Source organism: Eptatretus burgeri, chromosome 11 (assembly GCF_056783735.1).
Source record: "Eptatretus burgeri isolate ZD-2024b chromosome 11, Ebu_testis_v1, whole genome shotgun sequence".
Classification (NCBI taxonomy): Eukaryota; Metazoa; Chordata; class Myxini; order Myxiniformes; family Myxinidae; genus Eptatretus; species Eptatretus burgeri.
Window position 1 is genome coordinate 79,094,252 of NC_140971.1, and position 16,708 is coordinate 79,110,959.

The 16,708-nt window shown below is 42.2% G+C and overlaps 1 protein-coding gene across 8 annotated transcripts in view; it reads right to left on the reverse strand.

The window, feature by feature from the left end:
- Positions 1-16,708, reverse strand: part of LOC147017452 (DNA (cytosine-5)-methyltransferase 3A-like) — a 182,596-nt gene that overhangs the window by 138,252 nt on the left and 27,636 nt on the right. For 5 of the 8 annotated variants that reach the window (XM_085847126.1, XM_085847122.1, XM_085847127.1 and 2 more), the window contains one exon: positions 4,110-4,164. In XM_085847126.1, coding sequence (XP_085703252.1) covers positions 4,110-4,112 — 3 coding nt within the window. In that variant the 5' untranslated portion in view covers positions 4,113-4,164. Of the gene's footprint in view, positions 1-4,109; positions 4,165-10,262; positions 10,436-16,708 lie in introns of all 8 variants that reach the window. The other 3 variants (XM_085847125.1, XM_085847128.1, XM_085847124.1) reach the window with 1 other exon arrangement.

A 16,708-nucleotide genomic window follows, 5' to 3' on the forward strand; every position in this document is an offset into this window, starting at 1 on the left:
TGCTCACATATAAAACATTCCTGACAGATGCTCACGTATAAAACATTCCTGACAGATGCTCACATATAAAATATTCCTGACAGATGCTCACATATAAAACAAAAAGTGTTTTTTGAGCATACTGACCAAAGTCAGCTTCACCATTGTGACAAATATCAAGGCAACAAAGATCACTGTGGACATATTATATGCGATACAGTTGTGTAAGCGCTCAATTTTCCATCTTCAAATATAAATTATTTACATTGAAGCTCCGCATTTGACTTGATACTTTTGAGTTTATTCTTGCGACAGAGAAAAGAATCCGAAAGAGTTGTGGAAACAGATTTCACAATTGCTGCGTTGTTTTAATAATCACAACTAGCGAATATACCCGTTAAAGATGAGTCATGGCATAGTATTGAATTTGCCATTACCGAAAGCCATAGAACAACAACAATCCCCTTATGGTTGGGGTTGAAGCATCATCCATCAGAATGCCATGACGTCGTCCTACATGGGGAATGCTTTGCAACAAAAGTCTACTTCCGACTGGACTGAACGAAATAAAAGTAGTAGTTAAGTAAATTTAGATTCCCTAAGCAGAATTGAAGACAATTTTCATTATACATATGAGGTTTGATGAGGATATGCAAAGTGGTGAGACGAGAGGAGATAGGAAACGGGACAGTTAGACAACGTCGTATTATTTATATAGATTATCTTAATTTCAAAATCTAAAGCAAAAGGAAGCTCTTATTAAAATAAAATAAAAACTTTCAATTAAACAGGTGAGGATCATTAAAAACGAGAAGGGCACTTGGTAGAGCACGTACCTCCACCCCGCAATGCCTAATCCATGAGAACATATCGGGCCCAATACATTTTTGAAATATCATGATATATATTAGTTTAGCTCTATCTCTCAATGGTGGAGAATCACTTCTTTTTTTTGTACACATTGTTGAGGCTTGTAGTGCAGCAGATAACAGCAATTTTTGAGAGGAATCTTACAAATGATGATACAAGCATCAAATTTGGCACATTTGTTCTCCAGGGGATTCTAATCAAATCTGCCTGATTGGCCATTTGAAAATCCAAATTTTGAAAAATTTGAAAAAAAAAAACTTCAAAAAAGTCAAGATCATGGAGTTGGATGCAGGCTGAGATTGGTGAATGTTTCAGAAACATCATCAAAGACGCCATGCATCCAAGTCTGCCATGCAGTTTTCTTCCCTTTACCACGGAAAGCAGACACGACGTCACATCCATTGAATGCATGGAAGTATGGGATCCCTCGAGCTTTCTCAGGCCCTATTGCAGAAACTACCTCATGGACTGGAATCCATCATGCCTTGGCTCCTTGGCCAAAGGCAATCCACATGTTCTCAAGACCTAGTTCCTGTAAGGATGGCAGTACAGATATTGCTATGACTAGTACGTCCGTGTCATTAGCCTTAATGATAATGGACTTGCCACCATCCGTCGTTGCATCCCTGGTGTGTACAAATATTCGAGTGTCAGCTTCTTCATGACAACATGGAGACACAGCATCCAGTGACTTCCTTGTGTTGCTAATGGCATCTTCTCCTTTTGTGCCAATGACTGTGCTTGTCGTCTGTGCTTCACACATCTTTTCCACAAGGAAGTGAAACAGCTCAGTCTTGTTGCTGTCATCTCGAAGAAAGCTTCTCCAGTTACTTGGGGTCTTACTGGTTCCTGTCACTCTTCTTCTGATTCCTTGCCCCCTTTTCGACCTTGCCTCGGACTTTAGACTTGACTTCTTGTACACATCAAACACTACGTCCACCCTCTCGTACCTGGCACCATAGAACAACACGGATGATGTCTTCTTTAGCATAGTCATCAAATATCTTTGAAGTGTGTGGAGGTACGTCATTGATAAGTGCTGAGCCATCAATGATGACTGCATCTACCCTTGGTTCTCTGTTTGGAATGTTCAGTTGCGCTTCAAGAATTTCAGCCAGCTGTGACTTCAAATTTTTTTGAAGTTTTTTTTTTTTCAAATTTTTCAAAATTTGGATTTTCAAATGGCCAATCGGGCAGATTTGATCAGAAAGCCCTGCAGAACAGAAATGCTAAATTTGATGCTTGTATCATAATTTGCACGATTTTTCTACTATCTACTACACTATTGTAAGAGAGCTAAAACACAACACACACCAAGGGGACAGGAAACAAGAGGAGCGGGAGAGGGGAGGACAAACCAGTGTGGAACAGAGACATTAGGAGATCTGTGGAAGAGACAGGGATGGGGCGGAGAATACGGAGTATACAAGATGGACAGCACAGGGACTTTCAGGACCTTATACGACAGAGAACTTTCGGCCAGAAAGGCAGGGAATAAAAAAATTATCAGATTCGGATCTTCACTGAAATTGAATCATTTCGTCCTTGTCACACCCTCAACGTGTCCAAAAAGTTTCATCCGAATCATCCACAACTTTTTGAGATATTGCGCGATATATCGTTTTTGGCCTGATCTCTCAATGGTGAAGAATCACCTAAAAAAAATTGAGTAGTCGGATCCGTATCAAGATCTCCATCAAAATCTAATCATTTCATCCTTGTCACACACCCAACTTGCCCACTAAATTTCATCTGAATCCGTCCACAACTTTTTAAGATATCCTGCACACAGACAAACAAACAAACACAAAGAAAACTTCGTGCAAAGCACGATTCTTGCAAAATCTATAAAACAAATTTGACCTCAAAAATAATTGGTGGTTGAATTCAATGACGAAATTAGCAAATCTTCTTGAAATTTCAAATGAATCGGATGAAAATTGACAATTTTAGAAAATTGGCCGAAGTTTACCTTTTGGCCAATGTTGAGCTGAAAAATAATTGGCCAGTTGAATTCAGTGATCTGAAATGTAAATCCTCTTCAAATTTCAAGTCAATTGGAATAAAATTGAGGATTTTAGAAATACCACCTTAGTTGTTGACCTTGGGTCTATGTTGACCTTTTGGTCCATGTTGACCTCAAAAATAATTGGCTGGTTGAATTCAGTCACCTGAAATATAAATCCTCTTCAAATTCAAGTCAATCAGAAGAAAATTGAGGATTTTAGAAACATCACCTTAGTTGTTGACCTTGGGTCTATGTTGAGCTTTTGGTCGATATCGAGCTTAAAAATAATTAGTGGTTGAATTCAGTCACCTGAAATATAAATCCTCTTCAAATTTCAAGTCAGTCGGATGATAATTGAGGATTTTAAAAATACCACCAGTGTTGTTGACCTTTGGCCTATGTTGACCTTTTGATATCAAAAACAATAGGCTTCTTCATTATGACAAACTCGACCATGTGGTGAAGTTTCGTGACGATCGGTTTAAAATTGTGACCTGTAGGCGACAGAAAGACAGACAGAATAACCAAATCGACTGACCAATGTACTTGAAAGAATCTTCGATTTTGCAAGTAACAAACAGACAGACAGACAGAGAGGGATGAAAACATAACCTCCTTCACCTTCAGTGGCGGAGGTAAAAAAAATATTTATCTTGGTGACCCCCTGACCTTGGAGAATCCCCCTCGTCGAAGCAAACAGAATGGTTGGAACCGATTCATGTGGACAAACCCATTTATAAAGTCCTGAACAAGCAACATTTTCCAAATCCATTAAAAAGATGATATTTTCTCGTTTTTATTTCAAAATAACGAAATTATTTCAACGACACGAAATCTTTATTTTTAATGGTCAGGTTTTTTTTTTTTGGCCGAAATATCAGCCGTTCAGATTAACAAGAGAACTGCGAGAATGGATGCGGTTCAACAAAAAAAGGGACAAAGGTTCAGATATAATCTGTACAAAGGACTTTTGAGATTGTACTTGTACTTTTAGCCAAAAAATACCAAATCATCCTGGCCTACGCGTGTCTTTCAAAACTTGTACTCCATTCTTCAATCTCACAAATGCAACAGCATAACTGTGCAAGTTTGTTTCGTGTAACTTAACAGGTTTATGAATTCTATAAATGTTTGAGATTCGACTCAGTTTTTCAGATTTTGAGATATTCATTCTTCGCAATGCACGATTACATACATCTGATTTACTCATGTACTTCTTGTCGTGAATACCACGATCTGTAAACTTGCATACCATGATTGGTCGTGGTTTCTATTCCAGTGTCTCTCCCACCCTTCCTTCCCCCAGCCTGTAAAAAAAAAAAAGCAATAAAATCAATCAAAATTACATCTCAAACATCACGGTAGATTATATTGAACTCCAGTACATGACACACAACAATATTAATCTGTTGTTTTGTTTTGTAAAGATTTATGCAGCGCATTACATAACACAACAATGGCATTTACATCCTAATAAATTCCCCATTGAGATAGGTGTTCAACCTTTGTGGTCCAACAATACAGAGCATGATTTTAAATTTGGCAAGATGTCGGACAAAAGGTATACCCTCAGCCAAGAATACCATAAAGATGTTGAGAAGCTCACAAGTGAGTACAAGCAAATGCGGTTTAATCCCCACTCCCGATGGATGGTACTTGCACCGCAGACAGTTGTTTTTATTTGTTCGGCCCGAAACACAGAGAAGATGATATCTCAGAAGAGTGAGTACACTACTTTATTACTGAGCTGTCTTCGCTCCCCACCTGCCCCCGACCCAACACATACCCCATCCCACAGAATTTTTGCATATGTCTTTCAGAAAAGGAAGCAATAATATCTCAAACGATTACCCCCGAATAGTATTAAATTATCACAGATTCTGCTTGAACCTGCATGAAACGTAACGTCCACATTTTCGAACAACCAAACTAAGTTCGACTCAGACTTCTAACGTTGGTTATAAAATGGCTTTCCCAATTGTAAAGACTGTATATCCGCTCCATACACATTGAATGGATGTTGAATAAGAATCAATCTTCTTTCCCTCTCCGGTACTGCCTAAACACAGCAGGTGGGGAGAATTCAAGCCGAACAATTTTCGGAAACTTCAAGGTTTTGATGCCAGAACCATTTTAATTCCATTTCCAGAACCTTGGAAGCAAAGGGTCAGGACATAAAGCAGCTCCATTAAAAAGGACAATGAGATGCAGTGCAGATTCTTTGAATGAGTAGTGGCAACGAATATTTAAATCAAATATTTTTCATTCTATAAAAGAAAGATGTCGGCTCTTGGATGGGTGGAGCGACTAAAGGTTAAAAAAAAAAACAACAGGCAATGAGTTCACAAGGGGGTAGCAGGGTGACAGTAGGGATAAAAGGTGCAAGGGAATGAGGAGAAGGGGAGGAAACAAAAATCTTTGAGTGAGATGGTTGGGTAAGGTAGGGTTAATGGGGGTAGAAAAGATCATGGGTGTCATGATGGGGGGTGACATGAGAATAGAGGTGCACCATCTACTTGAAGGCTTGGGAATACTTTCGATACTCCCAGATATGCGAAATATGCATAAACACCTCCTGTTTGTGGGCAGCGCAAAGTGAGGCCAAGTCACAAAAAGGCACATGTGTCACATCAGACAGGTATAGATGTTGAAGGCACATATTATAAACCTCATAACTGACCCGAGAAGGTATTAACTGCAAGGTGAAGCATCTTTAGCAATTCCTAATTTTAATGCCAAAATAACATTTTCATAGTTTGTTTTAAGCATTTCCTCAACACATATCCAGGAAATGCAAAAAAGGGTGCTCATCAACTCCATATTCAAGATGTTAACTGCATCCTGAACCTCCTCTTGAGATAAGTTCATGGTATACAAATGGGATTTGTACACCGTGTTGAAAAAACACCTTTCAAAGCTGACGAAGAAACTTGTCAGCATTAAGAACATCCAATCTCATTGATAGTTATCATGTTGCTATGACAAGAAAGTTTGTGTGTTTGCCGAAACATCATGCGTTTAAGTGACGAGCACCCGATTGATTACCACGTGCACACAAAGTGAAAAGTGTGGTCAAGCAATTGGTTCATGTCCGTCCGTCCATCTGTCTTATCGGGTTATGATCGGCAGTGTATGATCGAGGAACAATAATTTAAATTGAATGTTATATTTTGAACATAAATCAGAGCATGAATAAGACAAGTGTGTCGTTTAACGTACCTTGGCTCAGAAATTGTCCTGACCACACGTGCGCATGGAGTGGGATAGTATTTTTATTATGTCTACCTACTTGGAAATAAAATAAAATTGAAAATAATTCCAAACAGCAAACTTTCTGTTTTTAAGGACGTTATAAATGACACAAAGAACAGGCAAAAATAACTAATGTTGCATGCAAGATAAGGTGATGTAATATACACTGGGTAAAATGGCGGTAATGAATTAATTAATTTATACACCTTTAAACTTCTTTAAATCCTTATTTAAATTGAATTATGTACTTAAAAGACTGCAGAACACAAATCACCCTCATACTTATAAGAACCGTGCTATATATCGATATATATATATATATATATATATATATATATATATATATATATATATATATATATATATATATATATATATATATATATATATATATATATCATGAGAAAGTGTGGCATATGTATCGGGGTGAAGAAAAGGCTGCCAATATGGCTATGTACCAATCAATGAAGCCTCCATCTAATAAATCACGACAACGTCGTCTTATTACAGGATGCTAGAAGCACCCACATTGACGGATGGATGCACGCTAAAACTGAGCTACTTTTATAGATTAAATAAGGGTGGTTGGTGTTATAAGACTGCTTCAGTGGTGCTAAACTTGCAGATGTTTCAAACAATCTTTAAAATTATTATTTTATTAAGAATTTATGTACGGGCCTTGCCGTTTGTGGGTTTCCCCTTCGTCAATTCACTCCATCGAGATTAATTTATTGAGGCAATGTATGTTTGTGGATTGCGGTAAATGCGCTCGAATAATCACAAGTTGGTGAACTATCGTCGACATTTATTCACCTAATTAAAATGGGCCATCAACACAACAACCCCCTCAAACTCTCCAACATCATCATCACCATCCTCTCCATCAACTCGTCTTTATCGTCACCATCATCGTCATCGCATTATTGGATCAAGTTTATCATCAATGTCATTAAAATTAAATTTCATGAACTTAACTCAATCAAAATAAACTCTATTTTACGTTCTTAATAACCCTTTTATTCATGAAAATAAATAGTACAAAAACAATGCACAAACATGTTAATTAAGGGTACAGTTTGGACAAATTTTAAAGTCGAAGTCCTGAACCATATGTTCCCCATTGCCCCCTATGTTTGCGGATCTGTGGTTCACGGGGATTTTCAAGAACGTAACCCCGCAAACGGCAAGGCCCTCCTGTTCCATGAACTCTCTAGTTGAAGATGCCATTGTGATGTCACCGTGAAGAAGACTAAACCGTTAGCCTATGGCCTGTCAGAGAACTCAACACGTGATTTGAATGACTTTCTGCATTTTTATCTATCGAACAATTTATAATAATATGAGTTCCCTTACAAGGAACTGCAATGCAGAAGGATGCCATAAGGCCCATCAAAGCCTTCACAATGGTTGCCAACTTATAGTGGTTTGTCCATGCTTTGTCCTTTTCAAATGCTGAGCTTCAATAAAGGAAGCAGCACGCACCATTTTTAGTCTTTGGTACGATTCGGCCAAGGTTAGAACCACCGACCTCCAAGACTCAGACCCGACACTCACCGTTATGCCACCAAGTTGGATTAGAATTGAGTAAATCTTCAGTTTTGCATTTTAAACCTTTGAGGAATACACCCCCAGATCTCTCTCCCTCTCCTCCCACCATTACATTTTCCTACTTCTATGCAAGTCCACGGATTTATTGATCGGCACCTGGAAGTCATACTTAAATTGAATACCAACCATAAGCCTACAGCATCACAATAAACCTGAACCTTTTGCTCATTTGCAGAAATAATTTGTCAGGTTTAATCTCAGCTTCACCACTCTTTTCTCACTTGCACCCTCCCAGAACAATTGAAAGGAGGCAAACCACATACACAAGCTGAGCAATTAGTAAGTGGACACAAGAGCCCTGAAGCATTTTATGTCATATTTCAAAGATTATAATGAAAGCACATGGGCAATGGAGTTGAGTCAAGTTAAATGAGATTGCCTGCAGATGGGTTATTGAACTGTGGGGTGACTTCGCAGCACTAGCGACTCTGTCGGTAAGTGACGACAAGTGTTCAAAATCACTCGATAGGAGTCTCCGACGGTACAACCATACGGGCAAGCAGACCCCGGTGCAGTCATAGAGTTATGACTTGAACAAAAGGTGGAAGAGAGAGGTGGTTTATATTACAATATCCTTTCCCCTTACTCACTCACATATCTGGATAGTCAAGATAATTCCAAATATAATCACGAACACCATTCACCGTTGCTAGTCCGATAGACTGCTTCCCAATCGGTGATGCAGTCAAGAGACATGTCCTCAAGAACTACATGGAACTGCAATCACCGCTTATATGTACTGATTCTCATAATTGCTGCAAAATTTGGTGAATAATGTGGCAATGGAGAATTGTAATGATGTAGGTATTACCATATGACAGTAGATTGCATGAAACTGGCAGGACACCTCGGTGGTTGCTTGCTTGCCTTTAGTTTGGCTGCTGCTTGATAAATCATACTTCCAAGGGAACTCAAAGCCAACTTTCCTGTTTAGTTGCACACAAAGGGGGGAAAAAAACATCCCACACTATCCTTCACAAATAGTAGGCCAAAGGAGGCCAACACCTTGGGAAAAGGTCAAATTCCTGTGTCCAGGTTGTCTCAGAGACATCATCTTTCTAGTGACTGGTCAATCTAATTTGATGTGACCCATTAGGTCACAGGTTGTTGTTGTATAGCAAAGTTAGCCCACGCGTAGGTTCTTCAGCTCAACTGTTAATGGCGTCTGCTGCTGCTCTTACTCTACAGCTCTCTGACGTCACTCTCGGGTCCGACTCATCAGTTCTGGTTCGTCATGCATTAATTAATTAATATTCATGTAACTCCCAATTACACAGTTGTACGATCGGTAACGAAAACGAGGCATATTCTTTCACTTTGATTACTTTCATTGTTATGCGGTCTCACACAGCATAAAGTTTCTTAGGAAAACTTGCCTTTTAATTTGATTGTAGCCTGGAGTTGGCTCAGTGGTTAGGGTGGCGACTTAGGATCCTAGGGTCCTGAGCTCAAGCCCCATCGGCCGCTGAATTAATACACTAGGGGGTTGGCTCAGCTTGTCATCCTTTCGAGGTCGGCAAAATGAGCACCAGTTCCAGTGTGTGTACTGGTAGAGGGGCACTGCATCAGCGACACAGTCATGCTTCAAGAAATGATAGCTAGCCCGGCAGCTAAGCTGCCATACGACCACCATCAATCTGATTGTCTTGCCTGGAATGCTGGCTCACACACTTCATCTTAAGAGTTGTTGTCTTTGGTAATTTATGGAGAGATATCTCCATTTCACCAGTGTGGTTAGTGCTGAGAGTGGTTGCACGGCACACAGGATAATCCTTCATGAAAAGGTTGAGTGCCCTCTTTTAAATACTTAAACGGAAATAACAATAATATAGTACAGTATACAATAATACAATAATACAGTAATAATATTAATTATTATTATTATTATTATTATGATAATTGAAAAAAATTTGAATATATTTTACTTTGGAAAACGAGAATGTTAAATTTTCTGGAATTAAATTTGAATGTTCGTCAAACATACCTTTATCAAAACACGAAGCCTGGTGTTGGCTTCACGGTCAAGGTGACTGGCTTAAGATCTTAGGATCTCGAGTTCGAGCTCCTGTCGTGCAGTCAAATCATACCTGGTGGGTTGATTCAATCTGTCATCCTTCCGAGGTTGACAAAATGAGTACCATCCATCCATCCATCCATCAGTACCATACTCTGTACAGAGCGTTGGTGCTGCTTAAGCAGTCTCCTTGGCTATTGGGCACAATCCTGGACGGGTCGCCACTCCGACACAGGACCCCAGCAAGCTGGTACTCATATTGCCGACCTCGGAAAGATGACAGGCAAAGTCAACCCCACCTGGCATTAATTCAACAGCCGAGCAGGATCTGAACTCAGGATCCCAAGCTACCACCCTAACCATTAAGCCAACACCAGGCATAAATGAGTACCAGCTTACTGGAAACGGGGCACAGCTGCGCTGCCAGCAACGATGCAACCAGCAGCTCCAGGCTGCATACGAATAATAATTTATAAAAAAAAATAATCAAAACACTACACCTGTAAACAAAAATACAAACCGAATACACACCCAGAGTTCAGCAGGTCAATCCTCCAAGCCAAGCGCAGCAGCTCTATCCACGGCATGAGCAATGCAAACGCCCTTGGAGTTGTGAGTGGCAGTCACGGAGAACCCTACTGACATCACCCGGGAGTCGTCATCCTCACCACTTCGTCTTAATGCGCCGCAACACACTGACTCATCTGCAGTCACATCAACACTCCTTGCAGAGTTTGGTACGAATCCTTATTATGCGGCTGTAAATGTCCTCACATATCTCCACCGTGGGAATAATTAATCTTGCACAACCTGAAACTTGTTTCCCCTCAGACAGCAAAAAGCCGCAAACAGTAGAAAGCGTTGAGATATAAGCAAAGGATTAATAAATTCTCAAATCTCGAATAGTTGGGACAGAAAAAGGAGGATACGGGAGAATAAACATCGTGCGTTGGAAGCTCTCAAGCTTGGTCACTTTGACTCTACTTCTCCCAACCGATACCTTCAAAACCATGTTGTGCAGATTTGGTGATGAGATGTCAAGATTTCTCTTTATCTCAATTCACAAAGACTGTTATGTGCTCAAAATGGACACTTTATGAAAGCAGATCTTCAGACAGGTAAACCCAATATATATCTCTATCTCTATCTCTATCTCTCTCTCTCGCCCCCCCCTCTCTCTCTCTCCCTCCCCTCTCTAACAGTGAAAGAGTAGAGAGATAGATAGATAGATAGATAGAGAGAGAGAGAGAGAGAGAGAGAGAGAGAGAGAGAGAGAGAGAGAGAGAGAGAGAGAGAGAGAGAGAGAGAGAGAGAGAGAGAGAGAGAGACAGAGACAGAGACAGAGACAGAGACAGAGACAGAGACAGAGACAGAGACAGAGACAGAGACAGAGACAGAGACAGAGACAGAGAGAGAGAGAGAGAGAGAGAGAGAGAGAGAGAGAGAGAGAGAGAGAGAGAGAGAGAAAAAATTCCCAGTCACCTGCAAGTAAAAGAGTTTGGTTCAGTAGGGTTAATGGAGGTAGAAGAGATCACAGATCAGGAGGATGAGGAATGACATGAGTTGATGATACATGAGTTGTTCTGTCCCTAATCTCCATGGTATAACAGTAGAAGTGGTAAGGTCATATTTTTGAGAGGTTTACATCCTCGAATAGCAAGATCAAGTCACCCCCAACCGAAGATTTGTATCACCATGTTTTCATTTGACAAACACAATTTTAACAGGCCTATTTAAGCCAAAATATGTTTGCTGTGGCACATGAGACCTTAATTTGTATGCAACACTCCATCAATCAAACTGGTGTATTGGACCCCAATTTTTTTCTCCACTAATCGTATCTCCACCAAGGGAATAATTAATGCTTGCCTTTATTTTTTTTTGTTTTTTTTCGTTTTGTATACCTTGTCGAGGCTCGTGTGAGAGCAAACACACAACGCACAGCAAGGGGGCATGAGACAAGAGGGGCGGGAGGGGAAGGACAAAACAGTGGGGAACAGAGACATTAGGAGATCTGTGGAAGGGAGAGGGATGGGGTGGGGAACATGGGGAATACAAGATGGACATTACAGGGACTTTCAGGAAGGAAATCAGGAAATCTGAAGGAGGTGGGTTTGGGTGGATTATCGGGGGTAGAAAAGATCGAGGATTTGGATGGGGGATAATAAGAGGTGGTGGTGAACAGCTGCTTTGAAGGCCTGGAGGAAAGAATGGGATTCAATAGAGTGAGGGAGTTTATTCCAAAGGTGGGGAAAAAGAGGAATGAAAAAGTCAAGTTGAGCAGCGATTCGTGATTTTGGTAGTTTTACCAGAAGGCGGTTGTTGGCGGACCTTCAGCGCCCTGCGGAAATGTGGTGGGGTCAAATCGCAAAGAGAGCAGGGGGGGGCAAGGCTGGAGAGGAGATGGTAGAAGACAGAGAGACCACCGACCAGCCTGTGGTGAGAGAGTGAGAGGACCAAAGACTCAGCCTCATTGCAGGAGATGCCGATGATCCGAAATGCCTTGGTTTCTACAGCGTGAAGCCGAGAAAGGTGGGAGGCAGGAGCACCAGCCCAGAGGGGAGAGCAATACTTCATCAGGCTGCGGACGAAAGCTTTGTAAGTGGTCAGGAGCTCAGGTGGACCGAGGAAGGACTTTGCACGACGGAGGATTCAGTCGGCGACTGGCTTTGGAGGCGAGGTTTGAAATGTGGCTTTCCCAGGAAAGGTCATGGCAGATAGTGAGACCCAGAAGCTTGAAAGAAAGGACTTCTTCCAGAGGATCGTTGAGAAAATGGACGGGGGGGGGGGGAGGGTTCCAAACAGTCCTTTCAGAGAGACATAGTGAGAGTGTGAGATTTGTCTGGATTGAAAGACATGTTCCACGTGTTGGACCAGTTTGTGATTTTATCCAGATCTGCAGAGAGCAAAGAAGCTGCTGCTTGCCGGTCTGAAGGATGACCGATGGAACGGCAGAGGGTGAAGTCGTCAGCAAAGAGATATGGAGGATTTTTCAGAGAGTAGGAGAGATCATTGAAGAAAAACAGAAAAAGAACAGGGCCCAGAACGCTACCTTGAGGAACTCCAGCCTGGACAGGAAGAGGGGATGAGAGAACTCCATTTCGGGCCACACGTTCACTGTGACAGGAGAGGAAGTCTGCGAGCCATGAGTGGAGATGGCCTTGGATCCCACAGGAAGAGAGTTTGGTGAATAGGGCAGGGTGCCAGACCGTGTCAAAAGCACGTGATATATCCAGGGATACGGCTCGGATTTCCTGTCTGGCATTGAGGACCTCCATCCATTGATGGGAGAGCAGAAGCAGCATATCCAGGGTAGAGTGACCTGGTCTGAAACCAAATTGATGATCAGAAATCAAGCCATTGGAGAAGAGGAAGGATTTAATGTCTGAAGCGATGATGGATTCCATAACTTTGCTGATGATTGGGAGAAGACTGATTGGTCTATAGTTACAGGGATCTGTTTTTGCACCTTTTTTATGCAGGGCAGTGATGTTTACAGATTTCCAAGCAGATGGCAGATGACCTTGAGCAAATGAGAGGGTGAATAGAACAGAGAGAGGGTGAGCAAGAACAGAGGAGCAGGTTTTTCGGACACGTGGGCTGATGCCGTCTGGACCAGTTGCAGAATCTTAGTCGAGGTTTGACAGCAAGCTCTCCACCTTGTCAGGAGAAATGGACACAGAGTCCAGGGACAGTTGGGTGCGACTGGGTAAGGTGGGTAGAGAAAGTGATGCGTTTTGGACACAAGAATTAGCTGCAAACACCGAGTTTAGGCATTCAGCCTTTCCACGTGTGGTATCAGCAGTGCGGCCATTTGAGGTAAGGGAGGGGATGGAGGGGGAACATACACCAGAAACAGACTTGATTCGACACCACCAGGATTTTGAGGAGCGAGAGAGGTTTGAGAGTTCAGACTTGAGATGAGAAAGATGTTGTTTTCTGGCTCTCCTGAGGGTAGATACACACTTGTTCTGAGCTTTGTGGAAGGAACTGAGATTGCCCTCAGTTGGGTTTGCTTTCCATGAGGCAAAGGCAAGTTGTTTCAGGACAACTGCCTCACCACAAGCTTCAGTAAACCAAGGGCGGGAGGAAGGGGAGGACAACTGAACACGAGAGGGAATAAATCTGTGCATGAGGGAGAGCAAGTTTCTTTGAAAGAATTCCCAGGATGAGTTGATGTTGGAGAAAGTAGTGATAGGAGACCAGTCTATAAGTTGGATGGCTGCTAGGAGACCCTGCCAGTTGGCTTGAGTGAAATGCCAGACTCAACGGCGGTGAGGTGGTTCTCTGATAACAGCCAGAAAGAGATGTTCACTTTGACAAGGACATGGTCAGAAGAACCGATTGGAGTGGAGGAAGAGCAGCAGATATTTTCAGGGAAATTTGTCAAAATCAGATCCAGAATAGATAGAGTACCATTGGTTGAGATCAGGGTCGGAAAATTGACTGACTGAGTCAGTCCCAATGAGTCGCAGAAAGCTTTTGCTGAAGTGCCATGAGAGGTGAGAGAGGTATCCACACCTAGCCAACTGGCATGATGACAATTGAAGTCACCACATATGAGGAAGAGAGAGTTGGGATGAGAAGATAGAAGTTGGTCCATGTTTTCAGATAGTGAGGTACAGATGGAGTCATCACTGTTCGGTGGACGGTACAGTACACATATAAACATGAGGTGGGAGTGGAGGGGAAGCCGGAGCCGGAGGTATTCCTGGGGGTGTGGGGGAGTGAGGGCATTGCATGGAGAGTGAGGAATAGAGTCTTTGATGAAGAGAGCAACTCCTCCACCAGGACGAGGCTCAGGTCTGTCATACCGTAAGAGGGAGTAACCAGGGAGAGATAATTGGGAGTCAGACACGTCTTGGGGGAGGAAAGTTTATGTTAGGCAGACTATGTCTGGTTTGTCAGTGGCAACCTCTATGGAAATATCTGAAAGGTTTGAGCAAAGGCCCCGGATATTTGAGGTCCACACTGTTAATGAAGAGGGAGGGGAGGAGGCTTTGGGTGCAGGGGGTGGGAGGGAGGTGCAGGGTAGGACAAGTGACGAGGGGGGAGTTAAGGAGAGTTGTTGAAAGAGTGTGGTGGATTGCAGAATAGCTAGGGGAGGGGGCTGGATGAGGAGGAGAAAAGGCTCTGTGGTGCTGGGGGAGAGGGGGGACAAGAGAGGGGGAAGAAGGCAGTTGAGGATTTGAGGAGGTGGAGTGAAGAGATGGAGGTGAGAGGGCAGTGGAAGGAGGCAACTTTGTGGATGAGTGGGGGGGGGGACTTTAAGAAGGGTGAGTGAGGGGGAAGAGTGGTGAGAGAAGGGTGAGTGGGGAGAATTAAAGCAGAAAGATGAGTGGAGAGTTTTTGAGAGTGAGAGGGAGGCTTGGAGGGAGAAGAGTGTGATGGTTGCTTTGAGAGTGAGGGGTGAGAGGGGTGAGTTGGCACTGAAATTGAAAAAAAGAATGGTTGATGGAAAGTGACCATTCATAGCAAACTGGTTTTTTTTTTTAAAGTTTTCGGTCAGAGATGCGATTAAACACGTTTCTTGATGGATGCAATAAAGGCGAATTCAGAGAATGGAGAGAAGAAACGCTGAAACAGTTGGATTTTTTAGGCAAGGTAGGAGGGAAAAGTCGAATTGAGAGCAGTCTTTAAATAGCAGAAGAGTAGGCCCTAGTGCTTTCTGGTACAGTAAAGAGTACCACACGTGTGAAAGAGGAAGATGAAGCATTATTAGAGATCGTTTTTATTATTATTATTATTATTATTATTATTATTATTATTATTGTTTGAGAGAGTTTTCATCAGATTAGGTCATGGAAAGGTTGTCGAAAAAAATTGTGAGGTGAATGGTGAATTTGGATTGGTAAACACAGGGGGTGTAACCAGATCACGTGGTTACGGGAGAAGCAATTGGTTATGGGAGGTGTATAGTCAAAAGTGAATTTATTTATTTTAAATAAGGATTGTGTAACATTCGGAAAAGGGAAGGTTGAAGTGAAATCGTGGAAGTGTTTGGTGAATTTGGATCGGTAAACGCAGTGTGAAGCTGCTGGGTCGATGAAAATTACCAGGAAGAGGGTGGAGAGAGAAAGTGTGTGGAGAGTGTGGATAGAATTCTTCCCTCCTTTATGATGCTTTGATGCAAAACAAAGAGCGATAGTGTTTATCAGTCATCATCATCATCATCATCATCATCATCATCATCATCATCATCATCATCGCTGCTGATGAAGCAGTTACGAAGCAACACTCCTGGTCAGGCTCCCACTCTGACTTGGGAAGTGAGGACAGGAATTTGGAACTTGTTCAGAGTGCTCACCTCCTCTCACAGGTGATAGTTCACCTTCTCTTCGTGAACGACACCGTGGGATGTTTAACGTCCACCAATAGACGGGATGCCCAGTTTAATGTCCATCCAAGGAACGGCACACGCATTGATGAATCACCCTGCCTGAAACACCAGGATGACAATTTATAGCTGGGCCGAGATTCTAACCCAGGTTAGCAAGACAGCTGAGAGGCAAGTGTGCGTAATTGTAGGCCATCCTGCCAGCCCTGTTGACGAGTGAGAATAAATACCGTATTTTTCAGCGTACAAGTTGATACTTTTTTCCCGAAAATCCAGGTCTTAATTACAGTTCCCGAAAATCCAGGTACAGTTCTTAATTGAAAACACGACAGCAAGTTTCCATTTCAGGTCGTCGATGCTTTCTTAGAAAGTGCAATGTTAAGCAAAACGACGTGAAGCGGACTGGATATTCCCATCGACGTAGTGCTAAAGGGGGGAGATGCGTTCCCAGAGCACATTTTCGGTTACCTTAACATAACTTTAACCTGGCTTAACTACATATTGGAGACAAATATTAAACAAATCAATAAGGAACACAAATGGGATAATTATATGAACAGTTACAATGATACACAGCAAAATGTAGGGCCGAGATTGCTTGGTGGGGCGGGAGAGGTGAAGGTGTGGTCATGTGAAGTGG